Here is a 23,266-nt window from a genome sequence, read left to right as displayed (position 1 = left end):
GATGTGCTCTCTCTTGTCAAAATATGTACGATGTATAAATTAAAAAAGATTGTCCACAATGTTTAACTATATTCACACTGAATTGTATACTGATCTGTTTGTTTTTGACAATGTTGTACGTACAGTATCATTAAAACAAAAAATACTCTTACTTATTTATTATATTATTATATCACGAAAACTAATGGCATTATTGCCATTGGCTATTTATTTTATAAGAAACATTTACAACATATTTAAACAAATATAAGAATAGATTCCCTATATCAATAATATAAATTATATTCCTAATAATTCCATATTCCTAAAATAAAAAGGTTTTGGAATGTGCTGAAGGCACCAACAATTGTGTACACGCCCGAGTACTACTACAAATGTAAATAAATTAAAATATTGTCCACAATTTAATGTTTTTGACAAACAGTATGCCTATAGTATTAAAGGCTTAATAATATAGAAAATGCTGTATTTTAATCTTGCCTTGAGAGATACACACATTCTGCCCCATTATTTGAACAACTTCGTATTTTAGATATTATCTTTTGAGTTCATGTTTGAAAATATTGTATGTAGGGCTAGATTAATTTTTGCTTTAACTATAAAAGAAACGAGTATGGAGTTTCCTAAACTCTTTAAAAACACTCGATTGATGTCCTGTATACTACTACAAACACGATGAAATAACTTATGCTTCATATAAAAATAACCTGTTTAAACAGTCTGCCTAATAATATACTGTATTTATACTATTTTATAAATAAAGATATAACCTGGAACTATACTATCTAGCGCCACGAAGTTGTATTATATTTAATATACAGTAAAACGAAAGAATAGGCCTATTAAGTATTATATTCTTTGGTAAAACTCATATTAAGGAACACACTGAATAGGGGTTGGCCTAGCTAGGCAAGCAAGCCTACAATCAATTGTTAATAATTATAGCCTAAATGCATTTTTACGCAATGCCGAAACTGAAGTAGCGAAAGTTAATTTTGGTTTGTAAATGAAGTCTCTAGGCCTATAGCTATAGGAATTTTATTATCATACTATTACTAGGTATGTGTGATGAGTGAGTAGGCAGGCCGCGGCCTATAAAAATAGTTTAATATATTTATGTCGCCAAAAACAGCTCGCATTCCTTTCTTTTTTTTCTACTGGATATTATGATTAATAATAAATATAAATTCATTATTAATATTATATTTTATATAAATACTTTATATAGGCTAGGCTATAGCTATAGGCCTAGGCCTAGAGACTTCATTTACAAACCAAAATTAACTTTCGCTACTTCAGTTTCGGCATTGCGTAAAAATGCATTTAGGCTATATTTAGAAAAGCAAAATAAATCTCTTTTGGTTCATATTGTGGCTCTGAAAAGAGCCTTTTGGTTTGTGTATAGAATAGCTTATCCACCGAATCCGTACAGAGTTCGGCCTTGTCTCTTCAGGGCGTAGACGACATCCATAGCGGTGACGGTCTTTCTCTTGGCATGCTCAGTGTAAGTTACAGCATCACGAATGACATTCTCAAGGAATACCTTGAGTACACCACGGGTTTCTTCGTAGATGAGACCAGAGATACGTTTCACACCACCACGACGAGCAAGACGACGGATAGCTGGTTTTGTGATACCTTGGATGTTATCACGCAACACTTTTCGATGACGCTTAGCGCCTCCTTTTCCAAGTCCTTTTCCTCCTTTACCTCTTCCAGACATGTTTAATAATTGATTCTGTTATGCGATTCGAAAATCGAAATGTGCAGAAAACTGTAAACAGCCGAAGAATATATACACTTTATGCGGACGTGAGTCAACAAATCCAACGCTCTCAAACTGACCTTTTCCGGTTAGTCAACAATTACCTACCGACTGTGTTCATGTGAATTTTTTTATTGGGCGGAAAATTTAAACGAACAATCGCGCTTAAATTTTAATAAAAGACAAAAAAACCCATGAATTAATTTTCTTCTTCCGCCGCCCGCCAAAAATACAAAGTGAACAAAGACCACTGTATCTATTGTTGGCTTGAATCCAATCAGTTCAGCCTGTTTTTTTTTTATATTCATTTCAACCATGGAAGAAAAATTAACACATCTTAAAATTATAATTCCCTTCCTTTCAACTTATACAGTACTACAAACAATATTATTATTATGAGAGGGTGGTCCATCCAGTCGAGGATAATGAAATAGGGACGACACCCTCAGATAATTCATATTATTCATTGTATTTGTAAATTAAGAATATCTATAAATAATGTTTTAATTATACTGTACGTACCTAAGTGCAGATAAATTGTAATTTTCAACTCTTGATATTCTGCACTGTACTAGTAAGAATATTGTTATGCTGCAAGTAGCTTTTGTCAGTTCTTTGTTATTATTAGGATACGTAATTACTATAAAAAGACATGCACAAATACCTGGATCAAGTCTGTACTAAATAGTACGAAATTGCACACTGTTGTACCAGGGAAGAGTGGCCTAATTCTAAGGTGTGGTACTCACGATAAAGTTTATTTACACATTTTGAGTCGAAATAAATGACAGGTGCGAAACGGAACTAGCGCCCAAAATTTTAAAATGAAATTTTCCCCTGTTTCTGTATGTTTAGTTACTCACTTTGATCCAAAAATTGATCGGAAAAGAAATGACTGCTTTACCTAAAAAATACATTAAAAGCTTTGTTTTGTATTTTTACAAGTAAAAAAATATAAAACTGCAAAATGTCCTATTAAAAAATAATTAATGTTATTGGGGAACAAAAATCTTTAAGACCCAGCAAATTTTGATGAGCATTAATGTTTACGACAAACAAAATCAGTAAACATTATTTACTAAGAGACTAGAGCATTATATTAAGATGTATACATCATTTAATGTTGAAATTGTAATGATGAATATGTATTGGGTGTGTATATAAAAGCAAAAATAAACCACAAATGCAAATTAATCTCTTTTGTGCAAATGGTGGCTCTGAAAAGAGCCTTTTGGTTTGGAATTGATTTAGTAATAATTTACTTCTTGGCAGCCTTCTTTGGTGACTTCGATGCCTTTTTAGCTTTGGGCTTTTTAGGCTTCTTTGTCTTTGGCTTCTTAGGAGACTTGGTTGCCTTCTTAGGCTTGGAGGATGCCTTCTTTTCAGACTTCTTAGCCTTCTTGGGTGACTTGGATTTGGTAGCTTTCTTTGCAGCTGGTTTCTTGGTCTTCTTTGCTGCTGGTTTCTTGGCCTTCTTTGCAACAGTTTTTTCCTTGTCTGCAGCTGCTTTCTTCTTTGCCTTTTCTTTCTTTGCCTTGGCAGCTGCATCAGCCTTGGCTGCAGCCTGGTTTAGTTTGAATGAACCGCTGGCTCCTGTACCTTTTGGTTGAACAAGTTTGTTGCTTTCGACACCACGTTTCAAAGCCATACGGAGATGAGTTTTCATGGTTATTGGATCAACTTTGTAGTTGGCTAGGAGGTACTTAGCAATAGCCTGACGAGATGAGCCGTTTCTCTCCTTCAAAGCACCGATTGCAGCCGTAATCATGTCGATGTACGTTGGGTGAGCAGACGGCTTCTTAGCTGCAGGCTTCTTCTTAGTTTTAGCTTGATCAGCCATATTGAATGTAGAATACAATAACTTTTCTAAACAGTACGAATAACAAGTTGAGTTGGTTGGTTGAGTTGAGTGATGCAACGCACTGACTTAACTCCACTTTTATTAGCGTTATTGCGGACGTGGACGAAAACGTCATCTCACCGCCCTTTTGTGTTTGAGAGAGTTCGATTAAACATTTCATAAATTGTGTTTCTTTTTGTGTTTAAATACACATTTAAAGCATTATTTTTCATATTTTAATGGAAATATTTGGAGTATAGTATTCTACAAAACATTTTTATTCTATATGTGATGTTTAATTTAGATTAATCCGTTTTATTAAATAGATATAAGCATTGAAACTTGTCAGTTAATATTTTCAAAACACATTATACTTACTAATTATTAATTTTTTTAATTACAGCATTTATTTTACATCAAAAAAATATCTAATATAGAAACTTAACAATATGTAATTTAATATTTATATGGGATTTAATGAATTTAGATGCATTTTACATTTAGTTTTAAGGCAGTAATGTTGATGTCTTGAACAAAGTATATGAACAAATAAAAAAAGGTAATGTGTGCATTCAGTATGCTGTATACAGAACATTTCCTAGATTTCTGAACAATTATGCTTAGTTTTCATTTGTAAGTTCAGTAAATATTTTTTCATAATAGATATTAAATTATTGAGAAGTAATTGTTGTATGTGACATAACATAATTTATAATAAGTACTTTGCATAGGCCGATTATATTATATTATGTCAGAGTGTATTATTTTATTTTGCATGTTGTATATCACTAAGGTAGGATGTGTTACAACTCCTGGTCTGATTGCACAGGGGTACATTCATTTATTTTAATTTAAAAAAGAACAAAATCATGATATATACCAATGAAATAACTAATAATACCAATAATTTACCAAATGTAAATAAATGGGATTTTGAACGACATTGCAGAACAAATTACAACACGGCTTTTTTCAGTAATTTATTACTAAATGGGGGTACCCTTCTATATTTTACTGGATAAATTTTAATTTTAAAATGTACAGTCCGAATGGTTGAACGTACAGTACACTGAGTATTTTCATGGAACTATAATATATATATATAGGCCTATATATATAGTTAATTCCTTCACTTGCACTGATGAAGGGCTAGTGTTGCCCGAAAGCTCTGCTAACTTTTCTGGCTGTTTTACTTCTCGTTTTGATTTAGCTTTTCGCTTTTATTTTGTATCTCCATTGAGATCCAGCCACTGATACCCACAGCATTGTCATTTTTTCAGTAATTTGCCTTTGGATTTATATATATATATATATAATATTATAAACACATCAGGCAATGAACATTAATTCTAAACCGCCCGGTGATATACTGAAATTTGTAATTAATTAATTTGAAACGATAAAGATGAGAATGAGAAAAAGTCGCTCCAACCGAGACTCGGACCGCCTGCTTGATATGCAGATGTCCTAACCACTTAGACCACTGGGGCTTTCATGGGTATTGTTCAAATACATATATTATGTATATTATATATATTATAAACACACATTATATATACCGGTATAGATAGTTTGTGTTTACATGTTTTTATGGAAAAATGTTGTTCTTGTAATTTTGTTTCAGGATGCACCATTGATTAAAAAAAATAAAGTAGTATAGAAATTCAATTAATATTACAGGTACGACTCTAGGGCAAGTGTATGTAGTACCGGTAGGCCTACTTACTAGAATAAAGCTCTGTATCAAATGTGACAAAAACATGTGATGTGCCCATATATGTACATGATGATGTCAAATCACTACCATATTTGGGAACATCACTACCATATCATATTTATTTTGTCAAACTAGTTTGAGACTAATGATTCAACTTAACTAACTAGCTAGGCATCTTATGTCCAATTAATATTTGAAAACAGTATCCAGCCATAATAACAAATGAATAATCTGTATTGAAAGGCATACTGTCCTCCTGCAAACAAATATTTGTTCTACATGTTTTTCTTGAATATCAATATATTGTAGTAATTTGTGAAGCCCTATGACAGTTTGACCAACAATTTAATAGAAAACAAAATGTAATTTAAAAGCATACTAATATTTTGTCTAATGTAAACCATTTATTTATATGGTTTTAATATTAAACCACTAAGCATGCACTTAAATGTATACTATAGGCCTATGCATTTGTCATGTCAAGTATCATGCCTCAGTTGGTACATGGAGGTAAGTTTTTTATACCTCCATGATTCGTAGGAAATGAAAATATTGCACATTATAATTAAATGGGAGTCAATGCGTTTTTGGTTTTTATTAACTGCTGAAGTTCAAATGTTTTAATTTGTTTTGATTGCCTATTCTGTATTCTTCTATTCTTTTAATTTTAAGTATTTGTTTCCATTTAACATAATTATATATATAGGTCTATGGCATATAGAAAAAAACTTTTTTTTAAATACAATAACAAAAATATACAATAATACAGAGACAACATAGAGTAGAGTTGCAAATCAAATTTCTTTTGTTCATTTGTTGGCTCTGAAAAGAGCCGTTTGTTTTGAGTTCGCTGCGATGATTTACTTGGCCTTGGCTTGAGTCTTCTTTGGTAGAAGTACAGCCTGAATGTTTGGCAGTACACCACCCTGTGCAATGGTCACACTTCCAAGAAGTCGGTTCAACTCTTCATCATTACGGATGGCAAGTTGAAGATGACGAGGGATGATTCTGCTCTTTTTGTTGTCACGGGCAGCGTTACCAGCCAACTCCAAGATTTCAGCAGTCAAGTATTCAAGTACGGCAGCCATATAGACTGGGGCACCAGCACCGACACGAGAAGCGTAGTTACCCTTTCGCAAAAATCGATGAACACGACCGACTGGGAATTGAAGTCCAGCACGGCTTGATCGGCTCTTGGCCTTTGCTTTAGCTTTTCCTCCTTTACCACGTCCAGACATCTTTTATAGCTTGCGTATTTCGGTTTACTAAATCGAAAGATAATGCCAAATGTAATTTTGACCGCGACTTTATAGCCTACTCATGGCTCACTGTCGGAAGGTATTTCTTGAATTGGCCAATCACAATCGTCCGCGTTAACGACGCCTTTTCATTGATTGTAGCCTTTTTGTTCCGTTTGGGCGGGAATTTAAAATCGATTTTGTCCAGTAAAATAATAATTCTAATTCGATAATGTATATTAGTGTAGATTGATATGGTACTGTATGTAGTTTAAAAAATATTAAAATCATATATAAAATGGTTTAAATTAGACAAAATATTAGTTCTTGGTTAAATAATGGTTTAAATTACAATTTTTAAGGTCAATATTTTCATATTTTTGGTCAAATTGAACAACTGTTATAACATCAAAATGGCATATTGATATTCAAGAAAACATTTTTTTTGTCTTTGAATACAGATTGTTAATTTTTTTACTGTTTTCAAATAATTAATTGGAAATAATTAAGAGGCCTAGCTAGCTAGAATTTTACAGTAGGAGTATATTATGCACTCTCGGAGTGCCGTTAGTTCAACGAATTGAAGAGATCTGGGCTTTCTTGTGGAAATCCTTTTTGAAGAAATGTCAACATAGTCAGGCCCGTATCCAGGGGGGGTGCGTTGGGTGCAGACGCACCCCCCCAAGTCCCAAAAGGTCCACTATTTCCTCGGTTGGTATTTTTTCTTGTCTTGTTTAACTAAAGACAATATCATTATATATATACAAAATTTACATTATCAATGGTATACAAACAAAAATATGCTAATATAAAATGAAAAAATACCGGTAATTAAATTACGGAATCTAAACTGACTACAAACTCGATATAAAACATGCGCAGTCGATCATGTGACGACAAGCAATAGCTTAGCGCTTCATGTACGCGGTACGCGGTAAAGTGTTTGCTGGAGAAATACAACTTAACGTCAGGGAACACGTGTACTTTTTGTCGGGGAATATAATATACAGTAAAAAGCGTTCGCGTTCACTTCGTAGCTAGCTTCAGCGCCTAGAAAACCGCGACGTTTCATTGACCGTGAGAGTACGTCAGAGTGATATTATGCACTTTATATGCATTCATTATTGCCAGCGATCTAACTTACTACTAAACAATAGCTAGGTACGCACTTGTCTGGCGGTATCCCTTTGTACGAATCGTTCAACGTTGGGTCGAGACGCGTGATATCAAGTTTCATCCAGGGACCAAAATGTGTAATGTGTTATTTTCCAGGCGAAGTTTACCGACGGTTACGTCGTGTACTGCGTCGACGTACGCTACACTACAGCAAAAACGAATTATGTTAATTGTTCGTTTGTTCACCAATTTTTTAATTTACAAGTAACCTTCTGTACCGTGGGGCACCTAAAATAAATTTTTCATCCATTACTAAACAAAAAAACATGCCATTTTCGCTTAGCCAACATTATAGCTATAGTTATTACATTTTCAATATCCTGTATGTCATGAATTTCTCACCACTCGGAAGTCCAGATGGTACGCATGCATACACCTGGGAGGAATAAACTTTTTTCCCCGACTGAAAAAGGTCTACGCTTGCGTTTTTTAAGCCTCTAGGCCTGATGTTTCCAAAGTATAAAATGCAATTTTTTGAAGACCTGCAGCTCTAGTTTTAAACATTTTCTTAGCTCAGCCCCAACAATAAAGCTGGTCATATTTCGAAGAACAAGAAGTACATTTTCCGGGACCTAACATCTCTATTTTTCAAGCATTTCTTAGCTCAGTCACAACCCATGATAGGGACTTATATATTTTTTTTCATGTTTTGAAGTATAATAAGTCCAATTTCCGGGACCTCCAACTCTATTTTTCAAAATTTTCTTTGAACTTTTATTTTTTAAATTGAAAAATATGGATTGAAACAGTCATCGCGCATCGTTTTTTTGCACGCAGTATTTTATTTATGCATTATAAAAAATGGAAAAAATGGCTACCCTAAATCTGATTAAAAAGACCTCAAATGACGCTAGAACGCGTTGCTTCCGGGGGCTTCGCCCCCTGGACCCACCGGGGGCCCTTGGCGGCCCCTGGCCCTCAGCCTAGTGATGCTCGCATAGCCCCCTCGTCGGGGAATGTAGCCCCCGCGTCGGGAAGATCCTGGCGCCACCCCTGCTGAGTTGGCCTCATCATGAAAGCGTTAAGTTCTGGTGTCCATCGTTCAACTAGCCCAAGCCACAACAGAGAGTCTTACATCAGTCTTTAGAACGTCAAATAACGCAAATTTTTCCAGGGCCTTCGGCCCCTGGACCCTGACCGGGGGCCCTTGGCGGCCCCCTGGCCCCCAGCCATTGTTGCTCGCTTCGCTCGCACCCCCCCATTATAAATGCTGCATACGGGCCTGATAGTAGAGTTATGTTTTTTATTTTACTACTGAATATGTCAACATTTCTAGTTTATTGTACATTCGAAAGAAGTCCCCTCATTAGTTTTGAAAAGTAATCCTGAAAAGAAGCCCATCTTGGAAAAAACCATCTTGAAAAGGGGCTGACCCAAGACTGAGTACTAAAAAAAGAAGTCTATTGGCTTTTTATCAAGGTTTTACAGTAGTAAAATTTTAACTATAGTTTGACAAAAAATGTGTGATATGCCCAAATATGGCAGTGATATGCTGTGGTAGTGATATGACATCATCATGTCCATATCTGGGCACATCACATTTGTGTTGTCGCATAAAGTTTGATAGTGTAGACAGAGCTTAACTTTTTACTATGTCAACATTTTGGCATAGGAAAACTGAAAAAAAATTGTGCGCGTGGAAATGTTTACATATTTAAAATGACATGAAACGCATAGAAAGTTGATTGAGAAATTGATTTTTCGCATTATTAACAATAAAATATAATAATTTAATTGATACTGAAATTTCTCTTTTAAGTTAAAGATATTTATTGTTTTTACTTGACAGAAGACATAACATTTAACTCTGTAATTATAGTTTTTGAATAGTAACCCTAACTCTACATTTTTTTGATGCCCATTTGCTATCACCAATCTTGTATTAAATGTCATCGTGTCTCTCCTGTGTGTATTTTCAAATGTATTTTTAAATGCTCATTCCGGTTAATAAATTTCTTTCCACAATGTTCACATTCATGGTGTCTCTCCTGTGTGTATTCTCAAATGTGATTTCAAATCCCCATTCTGTTGGAATTTCTTCCCACAATGTTCACATTCATATGGTGTCTCTCCTGTGTGTATTCTCAAATGTGTTTTCAAATTCCCATTCTGTTTGAATTTTATCTCTCAATGTTCACATTCATATGGTGTCTCTCCTGTGTGTATTCTCAAATGTGATTTCAAATCCCCATTCTGTTGGAATTTCTTCCCACAATGTTCACATTCATATGGTGTCTCTCCTGTGTGTATTCTCAAATGTGTTTTCAAATTCCCATTCTGTTTGAATTTTATCTCTCAATGTTCACATTCATATGGTGTCTCTCCTGTGTGTATTCTCAATGTCTTTTCCACTGCCCATTCTGGTTGAATTTCTTTCCACATTGTTCACATGGTGTCTCTCCTGTGTGTATTCTCAATTTTCAAATCCCCATTCTGTTTGAATTTCTTTCCACAATGTTCATATTCATAATGGTGTCTCTCCTTTGTGTATTCTCAAATGTGTTTTAAAAATCCCATTCTGTTTACCACCATGGCATCGTTATCAGTAAAAAAAAACCAAAGACACACACACGCAATTTAGTTTCGATTTTCTTGGTTACATTATATTTTATTTTCATGTTATTCGGGTAATTTTGAGTTTCGTCACGTGCCATGTTTACTTACTTATCTATACATATTCATAAAAACCATCAATATTTTTAATTTACATAATAATAATATCACAATTTATAAATTAAGCAGATGGTTGCCAGTTGAGCTTGTTTAAGAAGGGGTTCATTGAAACACTCTCTTGCACGAATTGAGTCTAAAATTTTTCTCACACAATTTGAGTACAAAATCGCATCATTCAATGTATTTTCACTCCTATGGCTCAGTCTACACTGCTCGTTCAGTGGACTATTCTAACGTTAGCTCAATCTCATGCATATTCATTAGCCGCAATCGTGAACGCCATACACTGGGTGTGTCGCTAGCTGGCCACATCCATAGTGGCCAAATCTGGCATAATTATGCCGTCTGGCATAATTTTGACCCATCTGGCATCTGGCATTTATGCTAGGCATAATTTTAGGAAATCTGGCATAATCTGGCATAATTTGAAAAACGCAAACATACAACATATTCACCACGATTTAGCATATTATCTGGCATAATTGCGAAAAAATCTGGCATAATTTGTACACAATCTAGCATAATTTGGCTGAAAACCCGAAGTGCCTTTTTTTTTTTTTTTTTTTTTTTTTTTTGGCTTCCCACCTTTGTGGTACATAAAACATACACATAAACCGCCCTCTTATTCACTGTTTTGGTGCACTTTTAGCCTTAATTGTGTCTGGCATAATCTGGCATAATTTTGTGCTGCCACCTAGCATAATTTCATTTCGCTCGCTGGCCACACTGGCCACATCTCTCTTGTGTTGAACTTAGCTGGCAACATTTAAACCACGCACGGAGATCGTTAATCGCCTTTCATTTAAAGAATCCGAATTATCTAAACAAAGTAAGTTCTTGCTTTAATTCATCATTTTGAAATCAAAACCATTTTAGATATTTTTCATTTAATGAACTCATACTGTAGTTTGTTTGCGTAATCGAAAAGTTTAGGATTGTCAAATCGTCCCAGGTATAATGAGTGTGAAGGATAAAGATGTATTGTCCCTCTGAAAAAATAATTCTTAATTTGTTGAATATTCTATTTAATTGGAAATTGGATCGAAAAAAAAATGTATTTACCCGAGAAATGTAATTATAAGTCAAAAATGGTCAAATTGGCTGCCAGCCAATGGATTTTTGGTTGGATTTAACTATTTATTTTGTCATTTTACAAGTGAAAACATTATTTTTTTGGTTTTTTTTTTTTATGGAAGTGATTAATTTTATCAAAACTACAAAATAACATATTCAAATTCTGATTGAATTATTCAAAATTGTTCATGTTTTTGGGGGACAATACATCTTTAACAATTTGAAAAAAAAGAGCAAATGAAAAGCACACATAACGATCGTATTACCAAATACGGATATATGAGGATAAAAATACGGATATATGAGGATAAAAATACGGATATATGAGGATAAAAATACGGATATATGAGGATAAAAATACGGATATATGAGGATAAAAATACGGATATATGAGGATAAAAATACGGATATATGAGGATAAAAATACGGATATATGAGGATAAAAATACGGATACATTATCTAATGTCATTACATAAAATCATATTATTTAACACATTGTTAATTCTAAATGTCGTTATAATTCATCAGATAACATTTTTACATTTATGAATTCCGTATTACCTCCTATTTTCATTAATTGTCTTATATTTTTTCTGTATACACTTGACAGTGATCATCATTATCATCTATCTCGTTTTTAAATATTTGACACATAGGCTAAAGAATTTGTGAGTTTTTCGTTTTTCATTTGTTGGTTTTCATCATTTTACAACCCGGATCACAATACAAGATGAAACAAAATATAAAACATATCAGTACCACCTGTAACTCGTCATCACAGTAATTCCTTTTCTGATAATCGTAGCAAATTAGAAATTATATTAGTAGCCTATAATAGTATTTCTTAAAGCTATCCATTTTTCTATACGTGTTTCTTTATTGTTATATGTTTCACATTCAATGTTATATAACATATTACTTTTATATTAATTCCATAAAGACTTACCCATGGCTTATTTAATGCTGATAACATTTTTATTCTATAAATAGTGAAGGCTGCAAATGTGTAAATATAATCTACTATTCCATCGATAGCTAATTAAATTACTGTACGTAGAGTGCAACAAATACGGATATTATAGAGAGGATAAAAATACGGATATAGAGAGGATAAAAATACGGATATAGAGAGGATAAAAATACGGATATAGAGAGGATAAAAATACGGATATAGAGAGGATAAAAATACGGATATATATAAATAAAAAGATGTAGAGAGGATGAAATAACATAACTTATCGATTTGCTATATAATAATTCATAGATACCGAAGTCATATGGGTATCTTTGTTGACATGATGATCTCCCAGTTTAAGACACCAAATTATAAACAATGTAGAAAAATAAGATGTATCCATTGTTTTGTTATCTTGAATTCATTGATGTGTTCAGTTTGTCAAGACGAGCCGCAAATATTGTCTTTCTGCCTATATTAATAAATGATGAAATTGTTGTTTTCAAGCCTAATATGGTCAAAATCGTTGGTTTTTCGTAGAATTGCTGTGTTTTTGCCTAGTCTTAAAATAAATACCAAGCCCTCAATTATGAGTTTCCTCAATTGTATAACCAATCCCTTTTAGAGCGGTTTTGTTGTAACAAAATTCTGTATGTGTAATATATTTTAAAACGAGATAGATGATAATGATCTCTCTCTTTTGTGGCGCAAACACAACTTTTATTCAAATTCATATTATCTAATGTCATTACATAAAATCATATTATTTAACACATTGTTAATTCTAAATGTCGTTATAATTCATCAGATAACATTTTTACATTTATGAATTCCGTATTACCTCCTATTTTCATTAATTGTCTTATATTTTTTCTATATACACTTGACAGTGATCATCATTATCATCTATCTCGTTTTTAAATATTTGACACATAAAGAATTTGTGAGTTTTTCATTTTCATTTGTTGGTTTTCATTTTACAACTCGGATCATACAATACAAGATGAAACAAAATATAAAACATAATAGATCAGTACCACCTGTAACTTGTCATCACAGTAATTCCTTTTCTGATAATCGTAGCAAATTAGAAATTATATAGTATAATAGTATTTCTTAAAGCTATCCATTTTTCTATACGTGTTTCTTTATTGTTATATGTTTCACATTCAATGTTATATAGCATATTACTTTTATATTAATTCCATAAAGACTTACCCATGGCTTATTTATTGCTGATAACATTTTTATTCTATAAATAGTGAAGGCTGCAAATGTGTAAATATATTCCATCGATAGCTAATTAAATTACTGTATGTCAATAAATGAATAATATCTTGATTACCATCCCACTATCATCAGTAGGCCTACTTAAGTGCATGCATGTACCACATTATGTACGACGTATGAATAGATGGAACGAACAACCGAGATGAAAATAAGGCATGCAATCTCCATTTCAAAATTAGGTTCCATTAAAGTATAAATTCTAATATTCCCGACCTCAAAATAATTAGTGTTATTACTGTATTTAGCTTCCTAGAATTTCGTCCACCTCTCTAAACGTGTTTCCAACATCGTATAACAAACAAGGAGACCGACTTCATTGCAAAATAAAATTCCCGAGTTCAAGTTATAATGTTCCCGACTTCAACGTAATTTATAGTGTTATGTATACTAATTATTTAATTTTGTCCACCCCATCCAAACTTTCCACATCGTATGAACAAACTATAGATGACACGACTTCATTGCAAAATGGTTCCATTGCATTATTGAGAATTTAAGTTGTTCCCGACTTCGAAGTAATACTTGTTTAGCATTTCGCTCACCGCCCCATTCCCATTTAAACTTTTTTCCCACATCGTATATGAACAAACGAGATGACGACTTCATTGCAAAATTAAGTTCAATTATTTGCGAATTCACGTTGTGTTCCCAACCTCAAAATAACTATAGTATCATGTATTAAGCTTGCTTAGAATTTCGCTCACCCATCTAAACTTTTTTCCCACATCATGAACAAGATGACACGACTTCATTGCACAATTAAAATAATGATCCATTATTGCGAATTTATGTTTAAAATGTTCCCGTCATCATCAAGGTAAAAAATGCTAGCTGAATAAAATATCTAACATATTGGAAAATTAGTCTCTATTATTGGGAATGTTTCCGACATCAAAGATTGTTAAAACTTGATGAAAATGCTGAATTAATTAGGTACCATTATTTATTGTGATATGTTCAACTCTTTCGTTCAATTACGTTACGTGACCTATGAAAAGATTGATAACATAAGAGAACAACGCAATATCTCATCTTTATTGCAAAATTTGGTTACATTACCGTACCTATTTATGTTCTAATGTTTCCGACCTAATTATGATCAGTTATTGTTTTTGATGAAACAATTTAATGAATTTCCCCTCGACGTAGGCCTACCTGTACCTTCCCTTATTTATTTATTATATGTCACACACACACAAGAGTGTAACAAATGAGATGATGACATTATAACGAATATCTAACTAACAATTTGCGACTTAGGTTCGCAATTATTGCAAACTTATGTTTTAAAGACATCAAAGTAAATATAGTGTTACTGTAGGTATAAAAAGTGACAAAAATGTGATTATGTAACTCATATTCTTAAAGAACTTATAAATAAAAAACATAAATAACATTATACATTTAAAAAAAACCGGAATTGATTAAAAAGGAAATTAAAAGGTTAGAAAACTGCAGTAAGTTAGTTAAACAAACAAATATATATAATCAATAGAATAACAGGATACATTCATATTCAACGAATAATCATTTTAATTTGAAAACATAAACATAGAAATTCATAAAAACGAACAAAATAATAACGGGAATAATGTACCGACAAATGGAACGTCAAATCAAAATATTACTAGGAAATAATGCAGAAATGGCGTCCCATAACTCAAACGCTCAACGTTTTAGCGCCGAATTGTCGCAAAACATGTCCGCATGCACATGCATAACGTGACTTGAGACACAATTGCCTTTGGCGCTAAAACGAGTAGTCTTCTTTTCCATCTGCTTAGAGAGGGGTCGTAGGCTTCCCATCATGGATGTCGAGTTTTTTATATTTTTCGATGACAGTGCCTTCGTTTTTTACGCTGCTGCTCTAGCCCGCTACGTCACAAAAGATGACTCATTTATAAGCTGAAAGCAAGCAGCAGTTATAGTACTAGAGACTGACGTTTTGCTAAATTGGATACTCGACCATAATTTACAGGTCCCAGCTGCTGGACCCAAAAAACGTCTTGGAAAAGAGTCTATGAGTGCTCACGGTTTGAACGATTGGGATTCTTGCCCTTTGATTGGTTGACGCGAATCAACAGGTTGTGGAAGAATTTCCACTTGAACTTGAAGTCACGTTGTCTCTAGAGGGTATTAAGTTGCATGCCTACAGTTCAGGTTGAGGTCACAGGCAAACATGCTACAGCGCATTAAAGTTCAGCTAAATATTGACCATTTTTAAATGCTATTTTTGAATTAGTAGATTAATATTTGTTGGCAAACAATACATTGTTGGAAAGGTACACAGGTCTTCTTTCAAATGCTGTGTATACAATTAACTAGTGAAAAAATGGGCATGTGATTCATAATTAAAGAACTATCTGTGATTTGCGATTAAAGGAAATCTTTTTAATAATTAATAATAAATTAATCAAAAGAACAATGATTCATTTTAAAATGTCAAGCGGCGTTTTTTGGAAGAAATATTTCTGTGTAATAAAGCGACACTTTATTAATAACTCGTACACGAAGGCTTAATTTTTATGCAGGGTTTTTCTTTGAATAACGTATGGTACTACAATACATATCCTGGAAACACTGATAATAAATTGTAAGGCCTCGCACATAACACCGTCTTCCACCACAATGTCCTTTAGAATGCCGTTTTACGTGATCGCCTTTATACTGTATAGTGTATAAGCATAATTTGCATATAAGTGGATAAATACCACAACAATAGAGGGCGCACACTTTAACAGTATGTTTCAGATGATTTAATTTCATACAATGAATAAAGATTATTAGGTTAGAAATACTCAGGTTAATAATTTTCAGTTTGTGTTTATTTGGAAATAAATAATATCAATATTTAATAACACGATTAGCTCGCCAGAAACGTGCTGCAAAATTAGGTGACCGGACAGACCACGCGAACCTAATTTGGCAGTGGAACTTAATTTGGCGTTACAGGCCCGACCGATGACATTGGTTGAAGCAATTTACACGAAGATATCGTCTCCAACACGACCGCTACAATTGGTAAAATTAGTCAGCACTCTGTTAAATGTTTATTCTAATAATAATCATCATAAATATTGTTTGTTTATATATTTCAGATGAATACTACAACTGTTGTTACTCACCAACCAGTCGTTCAACCCAAAGTAGTGGTACAGGTACGTTCACAGTGGACGCGGAGGAACTTGCCAAGCACATTTGCTTGAAGTCCGCGGGCGATTACATAACACTAAAGCTTGGTTCCCACTAGAACGTAACGCAAGAACGTAAACGCAACGCAAGCGTTTTAACCAATGACAAGCGAAGTTATAGACAGTTAGTAATCACAAGCGAATAAGCCATCGCTTGTGATTGGTCAATTCACTTGCGTTGCGTTACGTCCTTGTGTTGCGTCGCTAGTAGTGGGACGAAGATAATAGGCATGCGCAGCTGTATGTTACGGTCTGATTGATTGTAGGCCTAATGTTTTGCGTTTCGGAGAAGTTGACCCTCTTTTTGGGGCTCCCCTTTTTGGGGCTCTCTCAAAGGTGTAGGCCTACAGCAACACCCTAATTATTATTTAATTTCAGATCACTGAACGTGATTGGAGCACAAGTCTCTGTGGCTGTTTTAACGACATGGCTTCTTGTAAGTTATTTGTTACACATGTTTATTTTATAATAAAATAATTATGAAACAATACAAGGGTTGTTTTCTATCCACACAATGTATTCCCATTTAAACATACAGAGGTAGATAGCATGCACTTTGGGTAAAAAATAACATTATGTACTAGGCTTGTTGATATCTATTTTTGGCAGACTATATGAATAAATATGTTCCCGGTTAAAAAATCCTGTATCTGCCGCTGTAACTGTGCTAGTCAGTGAAGAATTAAACAGGACATTAAAGTGTAATTTTTCATTTATGTAAATTATTATTTAGGCGTGTGTGGTATGGCCTGTTTGCCATGTTTCGCCTGCCAAGTGTCCAATAAAGCCGGTGAGAACTGCTGCGCACCACTTTGTATTCCAGGTGCCATGATAGCCATCCGGATGAAGGTCCGAACTCGTCTTCATATCCGGGTATGTTGTGTACAAACATAAATAATTTTAACTGATAATAATAAACTAATTGAATAAACTTAATTGATTAATTAATTAATAATAGAAACACTTAAACAAAGGAATATTTTAATAATAGTAGAGTAGTACCTCTGTAGTGACCTTTTTGACAAGCCACGCCCATTTCCAGCTATTGACAGACCTGCCAACCCCTGAATTATAAAATTCTGTAGATTTTAAAAAAATCGGGAGATTTCAAGATTAAACAACAATGCAAAATACAGTACTAAACAAGAAATATTTCTTACAAAAAACGCTGCTCGCTTATTGACGCAGCAGTTTTAAAAAGATATATTGTCCCTCAGAAAAATATTTGTTATTTCAAATTTGTTTTTGAATGTGTCATTTTATTGTCACATTAATAGTTATTTTACCTGAAAAAAAATGTAATTTAAAGCAAAATATACTTAAATTGTCTGTCAGACAATGGTTTTTTAGTTATAATTAAACGTTTCTTTCTTTTTTTTTGTATGTGAACAAATATTATTTTGTTGTTGCAGAGTCTGTGTTTCATATCAGTCAATTTAGTTTATTTTATTGCTAAGTTCAAGTCTGGGGGTCACTTCATCAGGCCTAGATACTTCAAGTGTGAAGTATCCTATTACAAACAAAAACTATCACGGACTGTTGTGATAATAATTCAATGATTATTTGACAGCAAATTATATAATATGATGGGACTCATGCTTTGGGATTTGTCATTCAACCGTTAGACTCTTTTCCCAGACGTTTTTGGGGTCTAGCAGCTGGTATCTATAAATTACAGTCGAGTATGCATTTTAGCAAAACTGTCAACTTTAGATATATAACTGCTGCTTTACTTTCGGTTTCTTAATGAGTCATCCTCCTGGGACGTAGCGGGCTAAAGCAGCAGCGTGAAAACCAACTAATAGTTGCTGCCTCTATCTGTTCGCTTTTGCCCGTTCCAGACAGTAAATTTTATATTTTTGGTTAAACTTGTTGTCGCACTGTATTACTACTTTCTTTTTTCCGCAGGGTTCGTTGTGCGGCGATTGGTTAATAGATTGGTGCTGTACCCCGTGCTCAGCTTGCCCATATCGCGTGAAATTGATAACAAGTGCAACGGTCACCTGATGTAGATTGAAGGAGGCAACCAACTGGCACCAAGTTCAATTAATATTTAATTCAAAGACATTTTTTAAACAACTTAATTTTTTTTAAATGTATTTTGATGATATATATTGGTACTCTTGCCATCATATATAGGCTTCTAGTCACCGATTCAGGCACTAGATTTTTTAAAGATGTATTGTCCCTTGAAGCACAAAAAAAATGAAGGTCAAAATATTCTAAATTTAAATTGGCCATATCAAAGTAATATTAAAGTTATTCAGCTTAAGTCGAAAATTAGAGCCAAAAACAAAAATTTTACGTAATTAACAGCTAAATTAATTTGATTACATTTCGTCTGAATAATCGTCCCGAGCGAAAGTAAGCAAATAAGATTTCAAACCATCAGTATACATGCATGATGCTAATTAGGATTGTTTGCAACTCAAATAAGCGCGTTGCATTAGCCTATGAGATATGATTTGATAGAAAACTTTGACTTCCAGTCCCGCTTCCAGTCAAAGTTATTTTTTAAACCAAAAAACGTCTGTATTTCAGTTAAATGATTTTTTTTTTCAACTCATTTTTGGTGAAAATTAATAACTAGTATGATTCTTCAAAATGACCCACTTTTTTTCGAAATCTTTTTTTTTTTTTTTTGGAATTTGACAAAGGGACAATATATCTTTAATCTTGATATTCATTAAATCATTAACTTCCAATGACTGGCTTTAATATATATATTTTATAAAAGCGTTCTTTAATACGTATGTTGTTTGTATTTATGTTAACATGTAATATTTAGATTCGTATTACACTAATTATATCTGTTTAGTAGGCTACCAATCATAGTAACTCTTATGTAATATGTAATAGATAGTACCATTGCAAATTTAGCTTTAAACTTTCAGGAAATCTAGATATTCAAATGACAATTAATTTAAACTACAATATACTGATGTTCCAACGGCATCCTTGGTATAATACTGTATATATTTTAACGTTTTCTGTGTGAAAGGCCACAGTGAAAAAGGCGCAATATTTTTAGATTACTGTCTTCATAAAATAGAGGTCGCACTTTATAGAAGAAAAAAAATGGCGAGCACGCCGACGAAACATGTCATGCGCGCACATGTTTGTTGATGTTGTTTTGTACGTCGTGTGTCCGTCGTTTAATAGTTTTATTGGTTTTTATTTACGATGCATAGGCCTAGGCCTAAAACCTATATTTTTGCCCAACACCACTCTGTGCTAATAACTGCTCGATCGTGATGGCCTCTACAGAAATAAAATCTTTTAGGCCTGCAAATTATATAGCCTAGACAGGCCCGTAGCCAGGGGGGGGGGTTTTTATGGTTCGGGCGAACCCCCTTTTACGAACCCCCATCCCCGACATGCCCACCTCACCCTCATCTCCAAAAATCCTCCAAATACGTGCCCCACAGTACAAAAAGTTGTTTGTAAATTGAAAGTTCGTAAACTTGTTCGTGAACCTTCTTCTCTGTATGAGCGCCGTCAACTAGCGATACGTGTCTGTAAATTTCTAAAAGCTGCAAATGAATTGCCGATTTTAACCTGAAAAATAAATGTTTGGTCCCTGCATGTAACATGATATTGACGCGTCTCATAACGAACTGGGGCACGAACGATTCGTACAAAGGACACCGCCAGATCACTGGCAGTCAGGCAGCATGCATAAAGTATATAGCCTTCCGACGTACATCAGTATTTATGTGTGACTATGAAGGATAATGTATCATAGAGGATTATAGTGAATATTAATATTTTACACTATAATATCTATGGTATCAAGTACTGTAGTTCACATTATGGCATCCGATTATTTTTTTCTAGACCACCAGCCGATACGTACTAAAATGTATCAATATCACCTATTTAAATATTTATATTCCTCAACAAATTGCTGTAAATAAATATTATAGATAGAGCTAGCAAATAGCATTTGCCTTCAACCAGTGTGCTTTTTTCGGGGCTGCTCCTAGATGTACGTTCGCATTGAACTTGAACGCAAAACAAAATACGGAGTAAATGATCAAACAATCGGCGGTTCCGCACAGAGCACGCGCATCTAACATACGGCAACAAATAGTTATTGTCCTTTAAATTATCGACGTGTTTGAGAAGGAGGAAAAAAGTACGATCTTTTTGCTCATTGGTAGCATGCTGCACGAGAGTGTCTTTTCCGGCCATCTAGGGGTGTCATTTAACAAAATTCGCTTCGCATCAGGCCCCACCCCCAGATGGGGGGGGGGGGGGGTTGACCCAAATATTTAGTGTCCGAACCCCCCCTTGACAGATCCTGGCTACGGCCCTGCTAGACGCGAATTTAATTATCTGAAGATGAGCAGCACTAGGCGAGCGCACCCGGGAGGATGTTCCTGCTAGAACTAGGACCAGTTATATTTTTATTATTATTGGCCGTATTCTTCCATTGTATTAATTTCACACTAACCTAAAAAAATATATATTGATATAATCTAATAATTTGGCCTAAAATAATTGCCACAGGAAAATGTCCCGAATTATGATCCTTGCTTCGCTGCGTAAACAGGCGTTTATATCGTGAACTCTTCCTATTCATCTTGAAAGAATTTCATTTAGCTTCGATTTTGTATAGATGACAAATTTCGTTTTTGTAAAAGCACAAGTTAACGGAGTACTTACTCGAACGTTTCGATCTCTATCAGAGATCCTTCTCAACTGACTGCGGAGTGTTAATGCAGCTTGGTCATTCTTGACGTCATCTGTTGATGACGTTGTACGCCTCCGGTTGTAGGTTGGAGGTTGTGCGGGGCTCGGCCAGGTGATGTGTCTATCAAATCATTGTACAAATGCGAGAGTTCGTGGGCTCCAGTGTCCCGGTTCATGGTCTTCTCTTTATTTCTCCTTATATGTAATGATTCTCTAATCTGTCTGTCTTTGCGTTTAGGCTCTTTGGTTAAGATGGTAGCCTCCCAGTTCGGTACATGATTGTGTTTTATGACATGTTCTGTAATGGCAGACATCGATATAACTGACAATATCAAGTTCACCACAGAATCGATGACAAACAACACAATACCTTTCCTGGACATGCTCATCACACTCAATGACAATGGAACAGTTACCACCTCAGTCTATCGGAAGCCCACTCACACAGACCAATATTTACATTTCAACTCACATCATCCACTCGAACACAAACTGGGGCTTATAAACACGCTTGTGGACAGAGCTGAGAAGGTAGTGGGAGATATGGATTTGAGGAAAGTTGAGATGGATAACATCAAGAAAGCGTTACACAACTGCCAGTATCCAGAGTGGTCCTTCCAGAGAGTTATGGAAAACCGAAAAAGGAAAAAGAACAAAGGACACGAACCACAGAAGGAAAAGATCAAGATGCGAGGTAGCATAGGAATCCCCTATGTAAAAGGAATGGCAGAAAGAATACGACGCACTCTCTCCTATCACAATGTCGGAACCTATTTCCTACCCCAAAATAAAATCAAGAATAGCCTCGTCCACCCAAAAGATAAAATCGAGAAGATGGATACATGTGGAGTAATCTACGAAGTCACCTGCCGCAACTGTCCACAAGTTTACATTGGGGAAACAGGGAGGGCATTACAAACACGAATTAATGATCACAAAAAAGATGTTACAACAAACACGGGGGGAGTAATGACTAGGGCCTCCAGAACATCCACATCTTCGATCATACACAAATCTGCCATTACAGAACATGTCATAAAACACAATCATGTACCGAACTGGGAGGCTACCATCTTAACCAAAGAGCCTAAACGCAAAGACAGACAGATTAGAGAATCATTACATATAAGGAGAAATAAAGAGAAGACCATGAACCGGGACACTGGAGCCCACGAACTCTCGCATTTGTACAATGATTTGATAGACACATCACCTGGCCGAGCCCCGCACAACCTCCAACCTACAACCGGAGGCGTACAACGTCATCAACAGATGACGTCAAGAATGACCAAGCTGCATTAACACTCCGCAGTCAGTTGAGAAGGATCTCTGATAGAGATCGAAACGTTCGAGTAAGTACTCCGTTAACTTGTGCTTTTACAAAAACGAAATTTGTCATCTCTTCCTATTCAGTTCTACCGATTTCAATCTGTTCAGTTTGGAGGTACGGTGCTCACAGAGCCTGCCCGTTACATCTCTGGTGTCCCCCGGGGAAGATAAGGCCCTTTACTGCTTAACATTTTTGTTAATGAATTGCCGCTATTGTTAAAATCTCATTGTGTTCTCTCTTTGCTGATGATGTCTTGATTTACCAACCAATTCATTCTGCATGCGATGCAGTAGCATTACAACTTACAAGATGATAACAAAG

The 23,266-nt window shown here is 34.6% G+C and overlaps 3 protein-coding genes across 3 annotated transcripts; all 3 read right to left on the bottom strand.

The window, feature by feature from the left end:
- Nucleotides 1-1,372: 1,372 nt before the first annotated feature.
- Nucleotides 1,373-1,777, bottom strand: LOC140060828 (histone H4). The gene has a single exon (XM_072107178.1). The coding sequence runs from the start codon at nt 1,721-1,723 to the stop codon at nt 1,412-1,414; it is 312 nt and encodes a 103-aa protein (XP_071963279.1). The 5' UTR covers nt 1,724-1,777; the 3' UTR covers nt 1,373-1,411.
- Nucleotides 1,778-2,047: 270 nt separating this feature from the next.
- LOC140060389 (late histone H1-like) lies at nt 2,048-3,685 on the bottom strand. Its single transcript, XM_072106575.1, has one exon. It carries the CDS (start codon nt 3,603-3,605, stop codon nt 3,024-3,026), a length of 582 nt encoding a protein of 193 aa, XP_071962676.1. The 5' UTR covers nt 3,606-3,685; the 3' UTR covers nt 2,048-3,023.
- Nucleotides 3,686-6,123: 2,438 nt separating this feature from the next.
- Nucleotides 6,124-6,596, bottom strand: LOC140059838 (late histone H2A.2.2). The gene has a single exon (XM_072105780.1). The coding sequence runs from the start codon at nt 6,558-6,560 to the stop codon at nt 6,183-6,185; it is 378 nt and encodes a 125-aa protein (XP_071961881.1). The 5' UTR covers nt 6,561-6,596; the 3' UTR covers nt 6,124-6,182.
- Between the last annotated feature and the right edge of the window lie 16,670 nt (nt 6,597-23,266).

Source organism: Antedon mediterranea, chromosome 10 (assembly GCF_964355755.1).
Source record: "Antedon mediterranea chromosome 10, ecAntMedi1.1, whole genome shotgun sequence".
In the NCBI taxonomy this organism is placed as follows: Eukaryota; Metazoa; Echinodermata; class Crinoidea; order Comatulida; family Antedonidae; genus Antedon; species Antedon mediterranea.
The sequence above is the reverse complement of the archived record's forward strand: the minus strand, read 5'-3'. Positions and strand labels throughout refer to the sequence as shown.